This window comes from Corapipo altera, unplaced genomic scaffold (assembly GCF_003945725.1).
Source record: "Corapipo altera isolate COAL_440 unplaced genomic scaffold, ASM394572v1 22, whole genome shotgun sequence".
NCBI lineage: Eukaryota > Metazoa > Chordata > Aves > Passeriformes > Pipridae > Corapipo > Corapipo altera.
The window spans coordinates 15115582-15137524 of NW_020884886.1; the positions used below are offsets into that span (position 1 = coordinate 15115582).

At 39.2% G+C, this 21943-nt stretch overlaps 1 protein-coding gene across 14 annotated transcripts in view; it reads right to left on the reverse strand.

Moving 5' to 3' along the window:
* APBB2 (amyloid beta precursor protein binding family B member 2) overlaps window positions 1–21943 on the reverse strand; it is a 178433-nt gene that overhangs the window by 91113 nt on the left and 65377 nt on the right. For 7 of the 14 annotated variants that reach the window (XM_027642582.1, XM_027642581.1, XM_027642577.1 and 4 more), the window contains exons 3-5: window positions 16300–16409; window positions 5639–5708; window positions 805–1605 (exon numbers count right to left, since the gene is read on the reverse strand). In XM_027642582.1, coding sequence (XP_027498383.1) covers window positions 805–1605; window positions 5639–5657 — 820 coding nt within the window. In that variant the 5' untranslated portion in view covers window positions 5658–5708; window positions 16300–16409. Of the gene's footprint in view, window positions 1–804; window positions 1606–5638; window positions 5709–15459; window positions 15478–16299; window positions 16410–21943 lie in introns of those variants that run through there. The other 7 variants (XM_027642569.1, XM_027642570.1, XM_027642579.1 and 4 more) reach the window with 2 other exon arrangements.

Sequence of the window (21943 nt, forward strand, 5' to 3'; positions counted from 1 at the left end):
ACAAACCATATATGAAGAACTTCTTTAGCCCATGGCACCCTTAAGAATTGGATTGCCTCTCCTCATTTTGACAAAGTTGTACCTTTATATACTGGTCTGAATATGAAAAAATGTGACAAAGTCCATTAACTAGAGTAAATGAGATCTTTAAGTTTTAAAAGTATGTTGTAAAGATGTATTGCAAAAAGCCAAGGCAGTAGTCATCATTACTGAATAAATAAGCCCAGGTATCCAAAATATGAAATGCCATGGCTTCACCTTTTGAGTTACTGTATGGAACTGCTGCAAATGGAAAACAAAACACAGAAATTAAATGCCTCAAGGTGTGGAAGGACTTTCTTTTTTAAAAAAAAGCATCACCAAATGACTGGGGTGGAGTGGGCACACTCACAAAGTTGTGCATTAGAAAAGTAAAAATCTTTGCTCAACCTAAAAATCACTGCTCAGAGAAGTTTGTTTGCTGTGTTTAGGCACTTTAGCATCTTCAGACAACCATGTACCTCTCACAACATGTACACATTGCTCAGTGAAAAGCAATTATTTATAAACTAGTAAGAGGTGCAATTAGCATATTTTTAGGATCCTGTCTATAGCACTCGCTGGGGCCTTTCTTAAAGCCTCTCCAATCAAGCAGGAGGCTGCAAAGCATTCTCAAGCAGACAAGGAGGTGCATGCAAGGCCAGCACTGGTATTTTGATGCAATCACTTCCCCACTGATATTGCTAAGCCATCTCTCTCCCAGCTGAGAAAAGTTAAGCAATGTGTTTTTAAAACAGTGGCTGTAAGGAGCCTTTGTTTGTGTACCTGTTTCATCAGGTGAGCTTGGTGAGGCACTATCCTGGGACAAGGTAGTCCAGCTGGAGTCCTCATCACTTGGGGCCAGGTTTTGAATCCTATGGAGGGCACAATCTGTTTTCGCCCCAGTTTTTGGGTGATCCTTCTTAGTCTCAGGGCTTGATGACACTGTGGCAACCTGGCCATCCTCTGGGCTTGGCAGCTTGTTTTGTTTCCGGGGCAGGACTTCCCCATTGACAATAACAGTAGAAGCCTGGCTGTTGCTTTGTGCAGACTTATCCTCCATTGCAACAAAACCCTGCTCAAGCTCTCTAGCTGATGTCTCTAGATCTGCATAGTAATTCAGGAAGCTCTTGGTCCTCCTTGGCTGCAAAGGTAATATTTCACAGCCAGAGGAATCCTGTGGGATCGGCTCTTTGCCTTCAAACTTCTCAGAAGTTACACTTACGCCCGCAGTGGTACTGAGGTTTTTGTTGGGATCCTGCTGTCCCTGCTCTGCAGCTTTCCTGAGCTGGTTTTCTCCATTCTTCACCAGCTTTATATTGGCAGAGCTGTTCCCCAGAAGGGGCTGAGCTGCTGGATCGGAAAGACCCATGGCTGTCTGAATGTTAGTCAGTGCGTATTTTTTCCTGCATTTCGGAGGAGTGCTGTTCTTGGTCTCTGTGTGCCTAATTTCTGCATTCAGGAGTTCATTATGAGAGGAGCGCAGGTTAAGGGTGTTCGGCGGGGTGGCGGGGCTGTTGCGGTTCACAACGTCCGTCGTGCTGCCGCTTGCCATAAACACTGCCAACGCGTCCACACCAGAATCGACTGGAAAAGCAAAAGAAACAGTCATGAAACACATGCATTATATACACTATTTTGCTAGGGCTTCTGGTAAAGGGATGTAGCACTTTACATAACTGTTTTACAGGAAGAAAATTACCACAACCTAAGTGGGTAAGAGAACAGACAAAAGCTTAGCTTATTTAATAAGGAAAAACAGAGGCAGAAAAAATTACAGAGAGATCATCAGGAAAGCAGAAAGCTTGACCCTATACAAGACAGTTTTAGGGCAGATTTTACATGTCTGATTCTGTTGCAGGCAGGCTCTGGGACAGCAGAGGTGCCCTTTGCCTTCCAGGTAAATGCCTGGAACTCCAGATATCACCCTTACCATAATTTCATTTTAGTATTTCACCTCTACCTCTGATGAGGAGAGAAAGAACTCAAGTGCTTATCATTAGGAAGCAGAAAATTTGAGAAATTTTAAGCAGACTGAAGACAGATGCTGCTCCTTTTTCATCTTAGAGTAGTACTGTTATGGTTAAGTTTGACTGGCTGGTCAGTTGTTGACTCTTAAAACCTGCATTTTCTCTGCTATTTGTCTGTCTTTCTCTCCCCTCCCTCCCCTTTTTTTTTTTTTTTTTTTTTTGAGGAGGAAGAAGGAAGTAAAGGGTCAGGGAATACGAGTAGAAGATTATTTCACAAAGGTGTATTTGATTTCTAGATCAAGGGGGGGGAGGGGGGCAAAATATCCTTCTGTAATTTGATCAACTTTAAAAAAAGAGCTGCTCCAGAGATGGCTCACCATTTCCACATCTCATGAAGTTCAAGCTTAAGGATAAAGCATTCATCCTAGGGCAGAGTACATTAACTCCATCATTAAATAATACTAAGTTTATTCAGGGAACAGATTTTTAGACTATTAAAAATGATCAAAATACATACATTGTTTTAAATTATAATTTGTTCTTGTACTGTCTATTTCTGGCTTCCACTAATCTGTACGAGTACTCCCTGAACATCTCAATTTAAATACAGTAGCAATCACTGTTGTTTGATTTCTGGCAACCAAATTAGAGGCCAATTAATAAATCACTCCTATCTGTGACAACATGAAACACTCTTTCTGTTGTTCCTAATTCTCAGATATCACTGACTGCTTATGTTGCACATAAAAACATATCTGAGGCTTATCCAGGAAGGAAAAGCTGTAATTTGAGCTAGTCAGATCATTCCAGCCGAGTTGTGCTGCATCTTTGTATATCTGATACATGACAGAACCAACTGCTTTACAGATTTACAAGAGACTAAATATATGGGTTTTAAAAGAACATATACATAAACAGAGTGAAAAGGAGGACTTCACAACATTACCTAAATGCAGGCACAGTTGCTAGCATTCCCTCTTTTTTGATGTGCTGTCAAAGCTGCTCACTTTCAAACATCACTCTGGTTCATTTAAAACCAAGCAGATCAATTAATAACATCCTTTGTTCCCTGAATCACCCAACTAGAACAACTTCTAAAACTTGTTAAAAACAGAATTTAAATTAAATTTTACAATTTTTCATGTTTGTCCATTTCTCAAGTCCTGGTCAGTCAGTTTAAACCAATAGCAAATTCTTCAGAAATCAGATCACCCCAAGCACACTGTGCAAAAGCCATCAGCTTAGGTAACAGTTTACGAACATCCTATGGACAATGTCAACTTTAGACACAAGAGACTTAGAAATACAACTACCACAAAATTCAAAGGAACTTTATAAATGACAAATGAACAACTTCTCAGACAAACACATCATTTACACATAACTCTCTGAATCTTACCTAAAACCAACCAGGTCTAATGCAAGCAAGGTCACATCTGATCATATATAATGTTACCAAAGAACATGTTTTACATGAAATGACCTCTGTATACAGACTGGCTCCTTTGGATTTTTTCTGAATCAGTTAAAAGTCTGACAATGTGAAAGTCACATAAAAGAATAAAGTAATAGGACGGGATGATTTCCACCAACCACTTGACCTTTAGAACTTATGGAATTGCACAGTATCTAGGGATTTCACTAGATTATATTTTACTTTATGCTTCAGCAAATCAAAACAAGCATTTACATTTTTCACCAATAAATACAACTGCCACAATATGGAACAAGACTGAATTTTATTCTTCTCCTTTGTTACAAGTGAATACTTCATGCAATGTTTGCCACTATTTTTATGACTAAATAAATTTCTTAAAAAATAATCTTCCTAGATAAAGCTTAAGTATTTGCCTGCCAGCTTATCTTTAGACAGTCCCCTGCTGTTATCATTTTACTGATCAAAAACAGTGCTAAGAATAAGCCCCTAGAAACATTGCGACAAAATGTATTATGTTTTATTAATCTGCTTGATAAAGGTACTCCATTGACTTACAATGAACATTGGCACATTGACCAATGACTGAGACAAAGACCTAAGGAGTCTTTGCAACCCATACAGTGTTTGTGAGTTGGATGTTAAGTTGGGTTGGTGTATGACCATAAACAAAAATGTCAAAATGAATCTCTTACTAGACACTATCTCCTCTCCTGACCCCATTTCATGTGATCCATTGACCAAATCATCATGATCAGACGATCAATGAACATGCAAACAGCAGCACAAGGCATGCACAGAGTGGAACAGGCTGTTCTCTCAAGGGCCAAGAGCCTGCTCGCTGGCTGTCACCCTGTATGCCAGCCAGCCTCTGGAATGCACGGAGCCAGCTTCCCTCTGCTCGTGGAAGGAGACACAGAGGTGAGAAAAAGAGGGGTGGAAAGAGAAAAAGAGGTAAAAAGAGAACAAGAAATACAGATGGGAAAGGGCAGGTCTTGCATCTCAAGGGTAGAAGTTGCTACCAGACTAGGACTAACTAAAGTGCTGGAAAATGTTGGAGTGCAAGGAAACACTTAAGCGCATTGAAGAAAACCTAAACTGCATAGTAGAACAGTGTAAGGAAGAAGAGCAATATTCTGTCCCTCCTCCTCTATACAGGACATAATGATGCTCAAAACACATCACTTTTCCCTGAGGAAGCACATCCCAACTTTCTAATTAAAAACGTCAAGAAAATGCAAATTCTTCACATACCTGCCATTTCAAGCCTGAAATTCTAAATCACTGACTTCCCAAATCTTTTATTTTGTCTCTCCCACTTGACCCTGCCTCCTTTGCTCAGGGTACCTAACTCAGTCTGGTGCTGTGCCTCTCACCAGCTAGCCAACACCATGTTCCAGGGCTCCTGCACCCAGGACTGCCATAGGCAGACTCCACAGCCCCTCTCAGGTAGCTCTTTGTGCTGCCTGGCCACCAGCAAGGACAATGCTACTGGCACAGGGCACCACATTTTCAGCTCCTCTGCCTTCTGCTGAAAAGAAAACACAAACAGACAACCAGGCCAGGAATCACTGTGTTGATACATATATCTCAACCGCAGTGGGTAAACATCTGTAAGTTCTGAGTGAGTAAAAGTAGGGTATTATACTACAAAATATCGGACTCGGATGAAAAACTAACAGTAATTAGGACATTGTCATTACTGGGAATAATAACATTATTAAATTGTTGGTGCTTCAAGACAGCAGTTAGGTAGAAGATCTGTCATAGCAATTCATTAAGAGTTTTAACTTGTTAATGTTTTAGAAGAAATCGCAGTCTCAACTGCATACTTCTAATATTTAGAAACTTACCTAGAGATATAGATTAATATATTTTTACCATTATAATGTGTTTAACACAGACTAGTGCCAATTTTCTAAGCATCATAATAATAGAAATAATGCCATTACCTCAATAGCTTTTATTGATGTTTTTCAATTTTGTTGTGTTTACCGTTTAATGACTTTTTTGCATTGTATTGTCTACAGGAAGTTTTTAAAAAGCTGAAGAGAGAATTTATTCAAGAAGGCATTGTTAAGAAGAAAAGAAAGTGCTTGCTCTTTTTCGTGTATAAGTGAGAAATGAAACCGAAATATGGGCCTGGAAAGAAGAAGAAAAATAAGAGGAAAGTTTCACATATTTGCATAGCAGAATCTTTTAAAGGACATCTGACCTGGAAGTACTTCTGACATGGCTCACGGGGCGTTCAGCAATGCATCAGGAAATAGATTATAATTTGAAATCTGAAAAGAGGGATCATTTAAGAATTAAAACCAAAGGAAGACACAAAAGAAAAATACCACATTTCAGAAGCTCCTGAGAGATGTTAAGCATTCTAAACAAAGCCCACAACATTACAGTGACGATCTTTTAAGCTTTCAATGATATTTGACAGTCACTAAAAGTGTGGGAGAGGCTAGTCTACAGCAACAAGAACATGTAATTAAAAATAACTATTATATTTTTGTTAATGTACACTTTACTTGGAGAACAAGTTCAAAACTATTCTCCAGTTTTAGCCAACATACTGTAGTAAAAACTTCAATACATTAGAAAATATGAGGTTTTTCCCAATTAACCAGCTACAGCTTACTCAGGAAACCACAGCAGCATTGGTAAAAGTAAACAAAGCAATAAGGGAAGTTCACATGAAAATTTGCAGAATGAGATCTAGCATATGAACCTAAGAAGCATAGTCTGCAGGGTTGATCCCACAGGAGGGAATCATAAAAAGAAAGCTAAGCAGTAAGTTCCTGTATGGGACCTTTCCTGGTCATCTTCTTATAAGTAAACATTTTGCCTTGAAGTCTCTGTTTTGGGTATGAATGACACAGAGTGGGAAATAAGGTAGTTCTATGCACTTAGGAATATTTTTTGCCACTGCATCTAGGAAACGTAGGAAAGAAATAACAGAAACTTTTTCATAAAGCAGATTTTCTTTCTGCAAGGGTATCTGTTGAGTACAAAACATTTAATGACAAATTCGTGCCTTGAAGTTACAGCCTCAGGTCTTATACGCTTTGGCTCTAGTTAAAACCTAAAGCAGCTTGAGAGAATGCCTTCATTATGCAAGGATTAATGCTCAACACTAGCTAACTTCCTTCACTTCAAAGGATGAATTCCAACGTTAAAACATTCATTCTTAAACTACGACCAGGTAAATGGTAATAGTTAAACAGATGTCAGCCAAAAGCAGTCTAAGAAAGTCTAGATTTACATTATTGTAGCTGAAATCAGAATCAAGATTAGAAGCTTTCTTAGTGTCAAGTGCCATCATGCTCCTTCTTACCTAGATATCCACACAAATTCCCGGTGACATCTAACACTTTTATAAGGAAAAAGGAAGGAAAATACTCAAATGAAGGGCTGTGGTAGATCAGAGCAACTGATAATGTGCTTACAGCCAGTGATTTTCTTCTTGCTGCTCCCTCTGGACATCTCTGTTGGACAGAGCTTGGAAACTAGAAAGTTCAGCAAAGCCATGAAAGCAAATAACAATGGTGGGCAGAGCAGTTTGGGGAAATCAAGAACAGGGAAGGAGCAGGACTGCAAGCACCTTGCACACGTGCTCACAAATCTATCTGCAAACTCCTCCACACAAACCTCAGAGCGTTGAGGATGGGAAGGACCTCTCCAGATCATCTAATATGATGCCTCTGCCTAAGCAGGGAACCGCTGCTGCCCTCTCTACTCCAACCTGGATCTGTCCTCACATCAGAATAAAATCATCACTTCAACCTGCTTGCTAAATGAAGCTTCTCCCATTTCCAGCTATTTCCTGCTTCACCTAGTCCTACTGAAATCACCATCTGGTAATCAGCTTCTGTCCTAGCTCTTCCATTCCCAAGAGGCACCCTGCCAGCCCCTGCTGCCACAATAATGACATTTCTCCTTTTAGAGCTAATCATGCTGCCAACCAACTGCAACAGCCTAGCAGCAGCACTGTTTCTGTTCTAGTGATGTTCTTATTGATGGAAATCCATAATGCTGATCTGTCTTTATATGGTGTTATTGAGGGAGAAAACTTTCAGATGAGTTCTAGCACCCAACTGGAATATACCTTCCCATTTGCCATGTTTTTCCTTCCCACTTCCCACAATGCCAGTCAAATTCCTGATCCAGCAAAAATTCGGAGACAGATGCCTGTCAGAATCAGAATCTAACAGATACAAAGGAAGAAGACAAACAATAAAAAAACCCCACAATAATGACAAAAAGAAACAGGCTAAATCCACTGCTCCTATGCTTATAATTTTATTAAGACAAACATATCTAAATAATCAGTGTATATTTGACTATCAGACTGAAACTCTATATTGCAAATGGCCTGGGTCATCTTATGCTACTAGAGTATTCTTAAATCAAGTAATCACTTTAAGAAATAAAGAGCAATTCTTTCATTTATATAAGGCATAACCATGACATGCAATTACGACTAATCCCGCATTTAGCAAGGGAAAAAACAAGATGGCATATTAAGTCTTTTCCAAATTCAATTTTCTCCCTTTAGTTAGATTTTCCCCTGTGTGTAGAATAAAACAGTCTGGCAGGCAAAACCAGTGTTGTCACAGCAAGAAGATGGAGTGCATTTTATCTACTGGATACTCGTGAGCACAGATAATAAGACCTTCTGTCATTGGATCTATATGTTCACAGCAACATTTCTAAGTAAACGTCTATAATTTTTCTAATCCTGTTGTGCAAATGAAACTCCTGAGCCTTAACATTTCCTTTTTTTAATTGATGTATAAATTACTCAATCTCTACAATAAAGATCACAACTCAGACTTATTTGCTAATTTACAAATAAACCTACTTTAAATGCACATGCTAGTACAGGGCACAAGCATAAACTTCATTCTCTCTTAAACAGACAGACAAACTCAGAAACTGTAACTTAAATTCCTGCAACTCAGATGACCAATAAAGCAAGAAGGACGTGGTCTTCCATATCCTACCACTTCAATCTCAAATGCCATCCCAAAATAACTTACCAAGTCTGAAGATAAACAATGTGTAATCAAACCTGATCAGAATTACCAAAATCAAGCATAATGTCATACAAAACAGAAGGTTAGGATAAGCTATCTCAACAAAAAAAAATGGTAGCCAAAATGTTTTGTAGGCCAGGCAGCCTAACCATATACTTAATGGAGTATTAGAAAGGAACCAAAGGCCAGATTTGGCACATAAAATGACTTAGACTGACTCAGACTGATTTCAGACCAGGGATTTTTCAGCCCTACATAAATTAAACTTTGATCATTTGTCAGCTTGTAAATCAGGAACCAGAACCACTCCGATCATCAAAAGATGATCAATTTGGCAACAGGGTTAAGGAAACCCACAGGGTCCTGCACCAGCTTTCCAGTTGTTTGTAGCGGCACCAGCTCAACCCCAAGCTCTTTGATCAGGAGACACAGGTAGCAAAAGGAGGAAAGACATTAAGCATAGGTCACAGCATTATTAACAGAAGGAGCAAGAATGTTAACTGAACCACTGTCAGATGCAATGGTAGATTAAATTCCAGCACAGGTGCCATGCTGCACACACCCACACAAAAATTAATCAGATAACTACCTCCCACACATCTTGCCTGTGGTCCCCCTATTTGCAGCTTGCAAACACTCACAGTTCCTGCAAAGCCTGGAAACAACACTGCATACTCCTGAGAACAATGTGCTTCTCCAAGAACAACTAACTGCATGCACATAAATGCAGACACTTCCATTTCTCTTTTTAAACTAATTTATTTCAAACTTCTGATGGCCTGGCATCATGATTTCACCTGCTACAACTTCATCTGCCCTCTGAACTACATGTTATAAATCTGTGGCTAGTCAGACATTAAGCTTTTATCAATCAAGGTTATCCAGAAATGTTTTTCCCCTCAGATTACTCAGACTGGTAGCAATAGTTTTGAGCCATCTTTTATCACTGACTCATAGTTGAGATCTTATAACGCATTAGCATTCTACACCAAAATTTTTTTTTCTTTACTGTAAAGTTGCACTTAGTATAAAATTGGGCTCTAGAGATGAAAATCTGAAAATGAAAAAAATGGAGAATAATCTTTTAGTAAAGTCTCTACAATTCTATATGGAAAGAAAAAAAGAATAAAAATATATGTCTATCAAAAGTATCAATACAAAGAGAACCTCTAACGTAATTAATTCCTAACTGTTTGTAAGTAATTTCAAAATGCTACCAGTAAGCTGAGACCAGTGAACAAAAATAAAAAGTCCAAGTCTCAGTTATGTGCAAGAGCAGTAGAGTGATTTGCATAATGAGACTATCCCAGCTCTCAAGGAGAGCAAATTAAGATTTTGCATATTGAAAAGATTGCTTGTGTTCCACATACTTTAAAAACATTCTGTATCTCACGTAGGTAAGGTTATTACATCTATGCACTTTTAACTACATCTGGTAAAACTGTCTTAAAATTGGACTCACATGTCCTACCCACATATCCCTTGCTTCCAGTAATGGAACAGAGCACAGACTACAAAAAGGTCTTGACATTTCTAGTCAGTTTTTTCATCAAAAGCTGCACTGAAATAAGACTCATTACACAAAGACATACATTTCAGCAAGTCTGAAAAGTGCCTGCAAAACTACTTTTTGTAGCTTTTAGCTATTATTGTCTTCAACCAAACTTCAGTGGACAAATCAGAAGTATTTCAAAACATACAAATAGTTTATAAACCAAGTCTTACAGTACTGCTTAGGTTGACAGAACACTATAGAGATGACTAAAACAGCCATACCCTACCGTAACTCTCCCAGTGTCATTATGGTACTAGAATACAGAAATAACTTTAATCCTGGCCTAATGCAGCTCCTTGAGAAGGCTGTTGTACTACGCTGAGAAACCTCTACCCATAGTGCCCATATATAAAACAAAACCACATGCTTGTAAATGAAATCGAAGTATCATATTTGCTTTATGGTCCCCATAAACTAAACAAATCAATCCATAATAAAGTGGAAGGAGCACATAACAAAAAAGCAACTGCACTTACTGGCATTTATATTAATTACACTGAAGTGTGGTTAAAAGTAGATTCAGTTTCAACAAACAGCAAACTTGGCTGTAGAAGACATTGAACAAGTGGAAAAAACAAACTACTAGTATTACTGGCCTGCAGCAAGGAATCTCGAGTTCTTGACATGCTAGCCAAAATTCTCTGCTTCTCTTTCTTATCTGCTAACTCATAGATCTTCACAAGGCACTTGAACACCAAAGGAACTAGAGTTCCTGTGAGAGGGGACAAACACATGATTCAAATCCAGTATCGTGGTGGTTCTCCATGAACATACACAATCCCAACTGGAGCTACAAGTCAGAGACTGAAATGGTTAATGGGCTTAAACATTTTTAAGATCACCAAAAGACTTTTATCCACTGTAACAAACTGCAAATACACAGCCGCACATCTACCAAAGTCGTCCCTGAATATGCCTCCTAATTTGGACTTGGAAAGGACCTTGAGATAAGGTAAGATAAGATAGGATGAGGGGTTACTGCTGTCCAACTATCCCAGGTCAAAGAAGAATGTATCCACAAGTGTAAGAGCTTGAACTGCTAACATTCGAATACCTGCAGTAACTGCCCAGGCGCTGTAGGAGCCTGGTACTGATGGCTCAAACACTTGGATGACTGCTTTGTTAGTGATGCACAGAGTGGCCTCCCAGGTCCAAAAGGGCCTGCATACCTGAAGCTACAAACTGGACTTCCAGGTAAGGGAAGAGGCTGATAAGAGTCAAATTCTATGAGACAGAATAGTCCTTCTTATGCCAACATTCTCCCTTACGTGATGACCATAACGGGCCAGGATCAATTCAACTACACTGACAGCTGCAGCATCTTAGAATGTCTCAAACACTCATGAAATGTCCCATGATCCAGTATTACATCATCCAGGAGAGGTACAAGGGGGCGTTTCCACCCAGCCTCTGCACAATATAAACCCCATGAAACAAGAGTTTTGTGGACTCTTTCCCTCCACCACTTGATAGGTACAGTCTGCAACCACTGAGAAGTCCAAAAGAAGAGGACCAACGGGATGTCGTTGGAATCTACAGAGTAGTGATATCTTTTTTCTAATTAATCTGTTTCTCTGTCACTCTCTTTCTCCCCCCCTCCCCTTTCCCCTATCTCTCTCTCCTTCCTTGAGCTTGTCATTAACTGTTAAATAAAATCCATACTGTTGACTTCGGCATATGGTCTCATTTGCACCCTAATTCAGGCAGAGGCATCTCTCTAATAATTTTAATAATTGGATCGTAACACCTTCAGCTTCCACCTCTGATTCCACCCTGAAGAAGAAGAAATGGACCTGTCAGAGCTCTGGGATAGGGGTACTATTTAACTATGCTAAGAAATAAACACAGAAGCGACAATATGCATTCAGAGTACTACACAGTCTTTAAAGAAAGCTTTTTATCTGCAGGCTCTGAGTCAGCTCCTATCTGTGGACACCAGCACATGCTTTGGGGCTTCACCAGGATCACCCAAGAGGCTGATGAAGTTCTTGTGCCAGTCTCCACACAGCTTCCTAGGAAAGGCAGAAAACCATACAAGAGAAGCTTTAATGGGGAGAGCAACATATGTGTCACTGGGTACTTTGGCAATTTTCACTCCATCAGTCATCTGTATTCCTGCCTTTTCCTCAGCCATTATGTGGAGCTTTACAAGCAACTTTACTGAAAACCATCCCTGCAGAGTATGGTCTGAGCAGTGCTAAAGTTTGAGTCTCATTTATACCAAGATGTCTTTCCCTGGAAAGCGAAGGTCAGGAGATACAGGGCAGGATACTGCAGACATAGAATTTTACTGGGATGCTTCTACCATGAATTGCATGGCAGATACACTCCTCCCTGGGGTTAGGGTGCCTCTTTGGGTGAGTTCCCTGTTACTCTAGAAAAGGTTCCAAGCCCACAGAGCCACACCACGGTACACATTCACATCACCTCACCTTGGGCTAATATTAGCACCATAATTACCAGCACTGGCTGCAAGACTGGAATTTTGGGTTTCTTTCAGCAGTTTGCTGTTATTTACAATGTCATCATTCTCACATTTGTTTCCTTACTTCACTGCAGTGAAGTGAAGACTTTCCAGCAGTTTCATGAAACAAGAGCCCCCTTGCAAGCCCAGTAGCAAGGGTCTGCCCCAGTCCAAAGAAGGGCACAGTTGGGCACTCCTTGGGAAGCTGAAGAGAAAGAGGCAGAGCAGGATTTTGAGTTCCTGGAGGGAAATCAAACTCCAAAATTATAAAATCAACCCTTCTCTCTCTGCCCTCAAGCATTCTGAATTATTTATAAAAGCAGCTTAAGCATGGGAGATGATCATGAAAAGCCAAGACTCAAACCTCTCCCATCTGCAGTCCAAGGGAGTGCCATTTCACGAGGGATGTTTCCTTTCATCGTCATTCTTGATTTATGAACACTTCAGAAAAACAGTATTTCCCAAAAAAAGTTTGCTTGGGACAAAAAAGTCACCCTCCAAGAGAAGTTTCTGAAATAAAACTTCAGTCAGGTCTAATAATTACACTGACATAATCACATCAATAAACCATTCCACAGGGAACCTAGTCTGAGTCACTTTAAATAAAAGGTGTCTAACCGTTCAAAAAGAAATATAAGTCCACCTCTACCTGACACAAATCAAGAAGATGACTTAAAGGTCAGAGATGTGGTACAACTGCCTGTGGGCAGCGAGGGCTGGTCTTAAAATTCCACGTTCAAGTGGGTCCTGCCCTCCCAGAGGATGCTGACGTGCTACGCCAGGACTGCACGTCCACCCTGGCACAGTCCCAAAGTTAGCAAGTGCTGAAAACTACCACCCACATATTCCTGCACTATCCCACTTCCAATGTCCTCTGAAAAATGGTTTTTTTTTCTTAAAGCATCTCACAAAACTCTGTACGTTGTTATTATTATTTTTGTTGTTGTTATGCTGTGGACAATATATGCATGGACAAATCCTGGAGAAAAAAAAGGTTTTTTTCCAGACATACAAAACCTTTTACTCTGTGCAAAGAGAAAAATTTTTTAGTATGAAGGAAAACTTGAGGCTACCTAAACAACACAAACAGAACCACGTTTTCACAAGAGCTGCTGCAGTCAATTCAGAAAAGTGGGGTTTGTGAACAAATATTAGAAAAACATAAATAAAAATGAAGCTCGGGAGAAATTAATGAAAGAAGTCTGTTTACAAAATCTAGCTCAGTAGCTGGAGACTGTACATCCTTAGTCTTTATTTTTTCACAAGAAAAATACAGAAAACAAAAGAAAAGCCAACAAAATAGCACACGAGGGAGTGTTAAGTCAGGACAAGAGGTGTTATTCAGAGTCAGGGATACACCCAAGACTGCTTTACTTGTTAACAGTAACCAAGGGAGACCACTGTTCTTTAATTACATTTTTTAAAAGTCTAAACTAGTAGGCACCCATTAAATTCTAAGTTTTCCACACCTCCCTATTTCATAACCTTCTGTAAGTGTATAGGAAATACATTTCCCAGCACTGGGCTTCAAATAAACCATTTTCTATTTAAACTGTTATGTGTTTCTTCGATTAAAAAACCTCTTGCTATTTTCCTAAGACCACACACTTATATTAATTAAATCTATGAAATCATTCAACAAAACAGTCAATGCTATAAATGGATAAAATATTAGCTTACCACCAAAGAAAACAATACAACTGCTATACTCCACACATACCTAATTCTCCCCTTCACATTTATTTAGGAATATGCATATGTACAGACAGAAGATAAATTAGGGACTAAAGCTTAAGGCTGCACCAAGTCCTTGATTTACATTAAGACTGCAACAACTGTGAATGTGTAATACAATAGCTGAGATGGTGCAATTACTCACTATTTATGCAAAGAAAACAAAAGTAAAACTATGTATTTTACCAGCACTTTCATCAAGATCTAATCTGCTTTCAGAGATTTCATTATGATCCACATTTCCCAAATACTGGCCAATTTCAATACCATTACTGTTGGATGTCCAAAACACCTATGCTATGTTAGGAAGCTGCACAAATCATACCGTAACAAAAGCAAAAACCAAAGAAAGTTTTCTGGCTTAAAAACCCTGACAGTTTAAGGAAAGGGAAAACTTATCTTAACAAAAGCATAAAGCAATCATGAAGTAGGTATTTTGATATCTCTATTCACAAACTGAAGGAATTCTGGTGCCAATTCATTCTGATGCAAGTTTTGGCCCTGGTAGATGATAGGAGACCCAGGGTTTCCCCAGGCAAACAATTCCACTTCTTCACTGTCTGCAACTGTTCAACTAGACTACAGGAAAAACATTTTAGACTCTTTTGGTAAGAATCTAATGCTCATTACTTGTTCTCTCTAAGCAGGAATGGATTTGATTAGATACTTCTACACTAGATAATTTTAAAGCTCTGAGCTTCAAGCCTAGGCATGGGATGTAAAATATCATGTCCAGCCATATGCCGAGTGGAAATGTTGGAAGGCCAGTGTCTAGATTTAATGTCAAGTGATTCCAACAGATCAGTCCAACTCAGTACTCTAGTATTTGACCATCAAAGATCTGTCAAAACTGTAACAACCATTTATTTCCTCCATTCTAGTACAGACAGTATCCCTCAAAAAACTCCTTGGAAACTTAGTATCTAAGTTGGCTTTAATACACCATTTTAACATACCTTCATGACATCTATGACTAGTGTGCAGCAGAGAATAACCATGCCTTAGTAAGTCCTAGGATTTAGCCTTGTGGTTAGAAAAAATCCCACAAAGTCAAGTTCTGAATACAGGATCTCACCATGCAGCTCCTCTTGTCCAATGGCAAAGCCACTATAGGAAGTCCCTGTCCTGCCACAGCTGTAAACTCTCACTGCAGTTTCCTCCTTGCATCAGCCAACACAAGTATGCGTGGAGCTGGGTTTCAAAGAAGTTTTTTAAGAAAAAGAAAGAAAAATACAGAAGTGAGAGCTTACCAAGCTGGCTCTGACACTAAGAAAAGCCATATGGGATCATATTCTTTGCTACAGCAGGAGGAAGGGTGAATACTGAAGTTAGCCTACTACAACTTCACCTCAGCAGTCTGAGGGATCAATTGAAAGTGCACGAGGACCAGCAGCAGCCTTTTGGAGGTGGTACACTACCCCACACAGCTCTCCAGCAGCATCACATCAGCTCATTTCCCACAGTCTGCACTGTGAAACCACTGCACTATGCTGGCTGATAGAAGGAGAGAGGTGATAAATTTTAGGAGCTGCCTTTGCACTTTTACAGAAGACAACCTTCAGTAAGAGTTGATATAACATAATACAATAGGATACAATTCAGAGGAAAAAACAAGTGACTCATATTGAACTCAAGCATGTAAATAATCTGAACTGGAGATGTTAGTTGCAGTGTGTAAGCAAGTGAAGCTACAGTGCACAGTGACTTTTTAGGATGAACTCAAGTAGTTTGTTAATTTGAAGGTATCTGGTACTGAAAACCCAGGATGAAAGTGAAGAGGAATAGCAGCTAACCTTGGAACCCTATAATAAATGAAGCTGGAGAACTTGAACACAAAACACAGCACAGAACACAGCATACCGCATTAGATTTGGTCAAGTCACAGGGCAAGCTGCTTTCTAAACTTCTATAAAACACCTCTGCAGTTTAAACATAGATCAATATACTTACCATTTGGGTACACACACAGGAAGGCTGGCATTGATTAGAATATGTCAGCATTCTTTATAAATACTATTTCAAAACTTAAAGGCTTAGCAGCCTTTAAATATAATAAAGCAACAAATAAATTAGACCAACTGCATACATACATGAGCTGCTTGGCCGATAGTGAGCCCCTGGGTACCGTCTGCCCATAGTGCCAGTCAGCACATCACCACACACTGTCAGCTGCTTTCCAAGTACAGATCGAAATTCTTAACTGAGGGAGAAAAAAAAAAGTGAAGATTTAGTACAACAGCTGTATCTTTTTCATTAAAATGCTAATGACCCCTACAAATTTCAGGATAACTACATCTATAAATTATTCACAGTCACGTTGTCAGAGGAGATGAACTGTTGTGCTGTACATGCAGCACAAATTTATTATTAGTGGTTGTCCTTCATTAATAAGCTCACATAAATTTTGAGGCACAAAGAAGTCTCAAGTCATACTGTAGCTTCTTTTGGCCCACGATACTGACTAAACAACAAACACTGTAAGAGTTTGCTTTTGGTTTTTAATAGAGTTAGCCAGTAGGTGAGATTTAATAACAATGTCGTCTTAAATTCTGTGAAGCAACTGTTAAGCAACAAGTTTATGAACAGTTTGCCATAGAAGCAAAACTTATCTGTGCTACGTAACATTGATCACTTTGAATATGTCCCTAAAAAACACAGTGTCTTTACAGGAATGCAGGATATTGACTTGTACATCAATTTTCTTGAAGTATCAAAACAGCAATCAAACAAGGAAATGCATGGTACATCTTATGGTCAGTTTGGAATAACAAATTGAAAGTCTTAATTGAAATGCTATTGAACCCGTCAAATTATTAGCATAAAATGTTTTAATCTAAAAACAAGTCCCATTGTATCTTTCTTCTGTGCAGGATTTGTAGTAAAATATGTATTTCAGCTGCTTTTCAGCTTTACCTTTTTCTTAGTCTACCTGAATAGCCTTCATATTCCCAGATGTCTTCCAATATATATTGCATGTAAACCACACAATTTGTAAAGCTACATTTCCTCTTATTTCGTTCTCTCCCTTGCTAGAAAGACCAAGGAAAGCAACAAATTCTGAGGAGTGTTTTTCCTAATTCATTAAGGATTTTTACTGTCTCAGGCTGCAGCTACAAGAACATACTTGTTCTATCCAGAAAATAGAGATATCAGGACAGAGATGAAATAGCACTGCACCAAAACTGGGAGAGTTCCACAAATCTTCAGACATGTCAGTTCCCCGCCTGAGTTCCTGAATTAGATAAGCCTTTTATATATATTGGCATCTATGCAATTCTCTGGTGAACTGGTCTGGGAGCCAACACAGCTGAAAACTCCATATACAGACATATTTTCAGTCAGCTTAGGCTCCTGAACTGGTTCATGGTGGTTGCACGAGCATCGGTAGCTAGTGAGGGCAAGTGGAAAGAACGAGACCATGGCAGTCTGAGTTTAAAATGACTTAAAATGCATTTGCATAACATTGCTACAGCCTCTGTAAATTACTTCTGAAACAGACACCTACAAGCCTGCATAACTGACAGTGCAAAAAACAGGTAAAGACCTCCATTATTTTCCAAATCAGTGCTAACAAAGCATGTCCTGTTCAACTCCCCTCAATGGAGAAAGTTCAGTCAATCAATGAGACAGTACTCTCCTGTCACTAAAAGAATTCCGGTTGTTAAGATGAAAAGTGAGTGGTAAGCGGTAAAATTAACATTCAGTCAAAAACTCCTGCATTTCTTTTGCAGGGCAATATGGGACAACTCCTTGCCATGGGTCAAACAGATCTTTTCAAATTTCTGTGGTGGCCTACTAATTCAACACATGTTGTACAAGGAAAAAAGCTGCAGATGGCTGCTTCCCCTTTCCTGGTCTATAGGAATAAAACTAAAAATACACACTTATTAGTAGAAAAAAGCTAAGTCTTTTCTCATCCCAAATAATTCATAACAAAAGACATCAGAACAGTCTTTAGCTGTGCAAGGATAAAAAAACATTTACTAAGGGGAAAACAAAAACTGTAACCGGATGACAGTATTTACAATTCTTTTCCCTAACTTGTGAAAAAATTCAATCAGTATGTATGGAGCTGCAAGATTACTCATTTTTCATAAATGCATTCCTGTCTTTCTAGAACGTGTACACTCTTCCAAAGCTATAACACTATCTAAATTATATCAAATATTTGTCTACATTTGAGGCACACTATTCCTTCCCTACCTAGTATCATTGCCTTCTGCACCATACCATAACAAAATATCCTAACAGATATAAATTAAGAATCCTAAACTTCACAATTACGCTCTCAAACAACTTAAGCACAGCATGGTCCTCCTGAAGTAGAGTGCCCACTGTGGGAACAAACCACTCTTTGGAGAAGTCAGGTGGGGACCAAAAGGTATGACCATTTTTATATATCCTATTTTAAAACCCTAGAAATCTCAGTGGAAAAGACAACATAAAGATATATTCTCATTATAGCAAAAGTTTCATCAGTTACTGTATAAAACAGCAACTTCAAAGATTTACAACCTGGATTAAGGCCAACTATCAAAAGCCAATTTAGAAGTAAGTGCCACACACTAAGTGAAGTTAAACTGCACTGCAAAATAATACTGATACTGGGTTGTACATATCAGCAGGGACATACCTAGATCTTGAATGAAGACGCTGCTTGCATTTTGTTGGTTTTTTTGCGGTTTTTTTTTTGGGGGGGGGGGGGTTTGTTTTGTTTTAGTTTTAGTTTGTTTTGGTTTTTTCCCCCAAGAACCATTTTTGAATTGTGACCAGACTAGCCAAAACGGCCTGCCTTTTCTTTAAGCACATCCACTGAGATGAATCTCAAGGGCATTTCTGGATTTCAGCAAGCTCAGGGAACTCTCACAGAAAGGTAGGTGACCTTGTTGGTATCCAAATGCCATAGCTACAAGCATCTGAAAACTAGCACTTATTTTCCATATACATCCATAAGAATGATAAACAAAATGGAAGGAGGTCTCAAATACTGTTTTCAAAAAGTACAAGTATCATGCATGTACAAGTTTGGGTTTGGTTTTGTCTTTAAATGTACATGACTTAGATATCCAAACCTGCACATAAATCTGAGTTAAACCTGAATGTACCTAATATGTCAGATCAGGTCTTCTTATTAGTTTTTAACATTTGTTTCGTAAAATATGTGTTTTGTAACAGCTTTCTGTGTTTTTTTGCGTATTATTCTACTTCAAAATTGCTTTAAACATGTTTTATAGTGATTTTTACAACTTCATAGTTAATTTTAAAACTACACATACACCATGGAGTTTGTATATGTAGTACAATGGACATATAGCCTTATGACTTCTCTTCAAGACATAACTTGACAGAGCTCTGCCTGAAGGGGTTTGTTGGTTTTTTTGTTCACTTCTGATAATCTTCTCTGATTAGTTTCAGGTGACCAGCCCCACGATGCAGCAGTTACAAACAACCATGGAAACAAAACCTGAGCCCTACCACTGCATACCTGCCACCCAGGGCAGCACTGGAAAGCATTACCCACTTCACGTCATGCCAAGTCTTTTTTAGGAGCTGTGGTGACAGAAGTATCAGCTACTCATCATCACACATAATGAGGACATAAATCATCTTGCAAAGAGGCCTGCCATGGCTTTCAACCAAGACTGTCATCTTTCTACGCCACTTTCTTTACAGAGCCTCTTTTGTTGCAACGCTTCTATGTTTCTTGGTTTCTATGACTGCTACGTAAGAGTTTCATTTTACTTGTATTAATCTTTTGACACTATGGAAAAAAAAAGGAAAACTAAGTTCTGGTACTGTTTGTGGGTTTCTTTCCTAATGAGAGTGTCAAAAAAAGAGTTTTGTCCATAAGACAAGGCACACAGCGTCCAGTTTGTCTGAACTAATTCCATTACCTATTGTTTGAGGACAAACAACCCATAGTCCAACCTCCATACTATTAATGGCCATTAAACATATTTTGAGTTTCCTCCAAATTTATTTTTTCATGCATGCTGCTGTTCAGGAGGTCAGCTGGCTCCTTAATCTTCCGTGGTTCTCTACAAGCAACATTTGCTATAAATACATGTGTGTTCAAACACAAATGTAAGTACATTCACACTGGCTGCTATTATCTCATAAAACGGATTGTGCCAGCAAACCTACCTGCACATGCTCAAGAAAAAGGATATGACTGCAAATGACCTACAGAAGTCATCCAAGTATGACTGACTACGTCACAACACTTGCAAGGAACAGCTACACACAGTGTCGGGAAAGAAAAGGTTATTGTATGATGTTTCTTAAGGGACAACTACTCAAAAAAATTACATTCCAACACTCTCTGAGTGATATTCTGACAAACAACACAATCCCACCTTTAAAGTCTTGCTTTGAATACCAGGAAATAGTCCTGCTAGGGAATGGGTAAGAGGAACGCCTTGCATTGCTTTAAAAACACACTCAGGCCACAGGTCCTAAACAAAGCGGACCCACTATAGCAAAGGGTTGAGATACTAAAAGAGGTTGATATAAAAAAAATAAAATAAATTTAAAAATCAGCCTGTAAGGCTGGTGGATGGCTCATTTTGAAATAAGAAAGTACAACTGTACATACACAGAAATTTTGTGTACATACGTACATATTTGCATATTTAATGCAAAAATGCTTCCCACAGTCAATCCCTTTTCACTTTGCCTGCTTTCAAAGGACTGACAGGCAGCACCACCTGCATGACAACCTTAACAAAACGCAATTTAATCAAACAAGCAAAGTGCCAGCCAGGCCATTAGGAATTTGTGCTGCTGGTTTCTGGAGGCACATAGAGAGACAGCACATTCATTTTCTGTATTGGAAACAGCTATTGGATGCAGATCTCTCAAGCCAAACTGCCTCTTGGAGAAAGCACAATGTTGTACCAGCCAGATATCTTCTATCATTGCAAGTGTGACCTTCTTTCAGGTCATTAATGATTCATAACCATTATTCTTCATCTAATAACCACATCTTTTTTTAAAAATAGATATTTTCATTTCAGAGACCTTTTTTTCCAAGTCTTCCGTTACCCAAGAGACCTTATCTGCCTTTCCAGTTTTGTCTGGCAGCACTCAGACTGAGGAGGTTATGCTGTCCCCTCCACCTACCTTTGCTGAGAGGCAGGGAGCCACCCTGCTTTCCAAAGGATTCACTCCCTGTCATCTCCACTTACTGGCACAGGATAAAAGCTTTCTGGGAACCGGAAAGACAACCACAATCCCACAGCCAAGGGGATGTCCTGCCTGCACTCCAGCCCTGCTGCATTTGCCATGGGTTTACCACACTTGGATCTAATAGTAGACGTGCTCAGAGATCTGTAAAGTCCTGTCCTGCCCAGGAAGTCTGGCAATTCCATCATTTCTCCTTTCAACAAATTCTCACTACTCAAATTCTTGTTGCCTGCAGGCATTCTTGCTTGCACTTCTCTGTCCTGTATACTTTTTTGCTGCTTTTGTGCTTCTAAGTTCTCCCCTAACAAGTTTCTGTTTGGATGCTTTCCCTCTTCTCCATTTTTGAGAATTCCTTCATGAGGGCTTTTCTTATTCTTAGTCATCTTTTCCAGGTACTGTGTCACCTGCCTGGTCAGCTGAGGTTCCCATACATCATGTGGGGACGGATGCTTCAATTTCTCACTCTGTTCTGGTGGATATCATCAGTGTTAGTCACTTGAACAAAACTTCTACTGTGTCCCCAATTCATGTTTAAGGCTTTGCTTTACA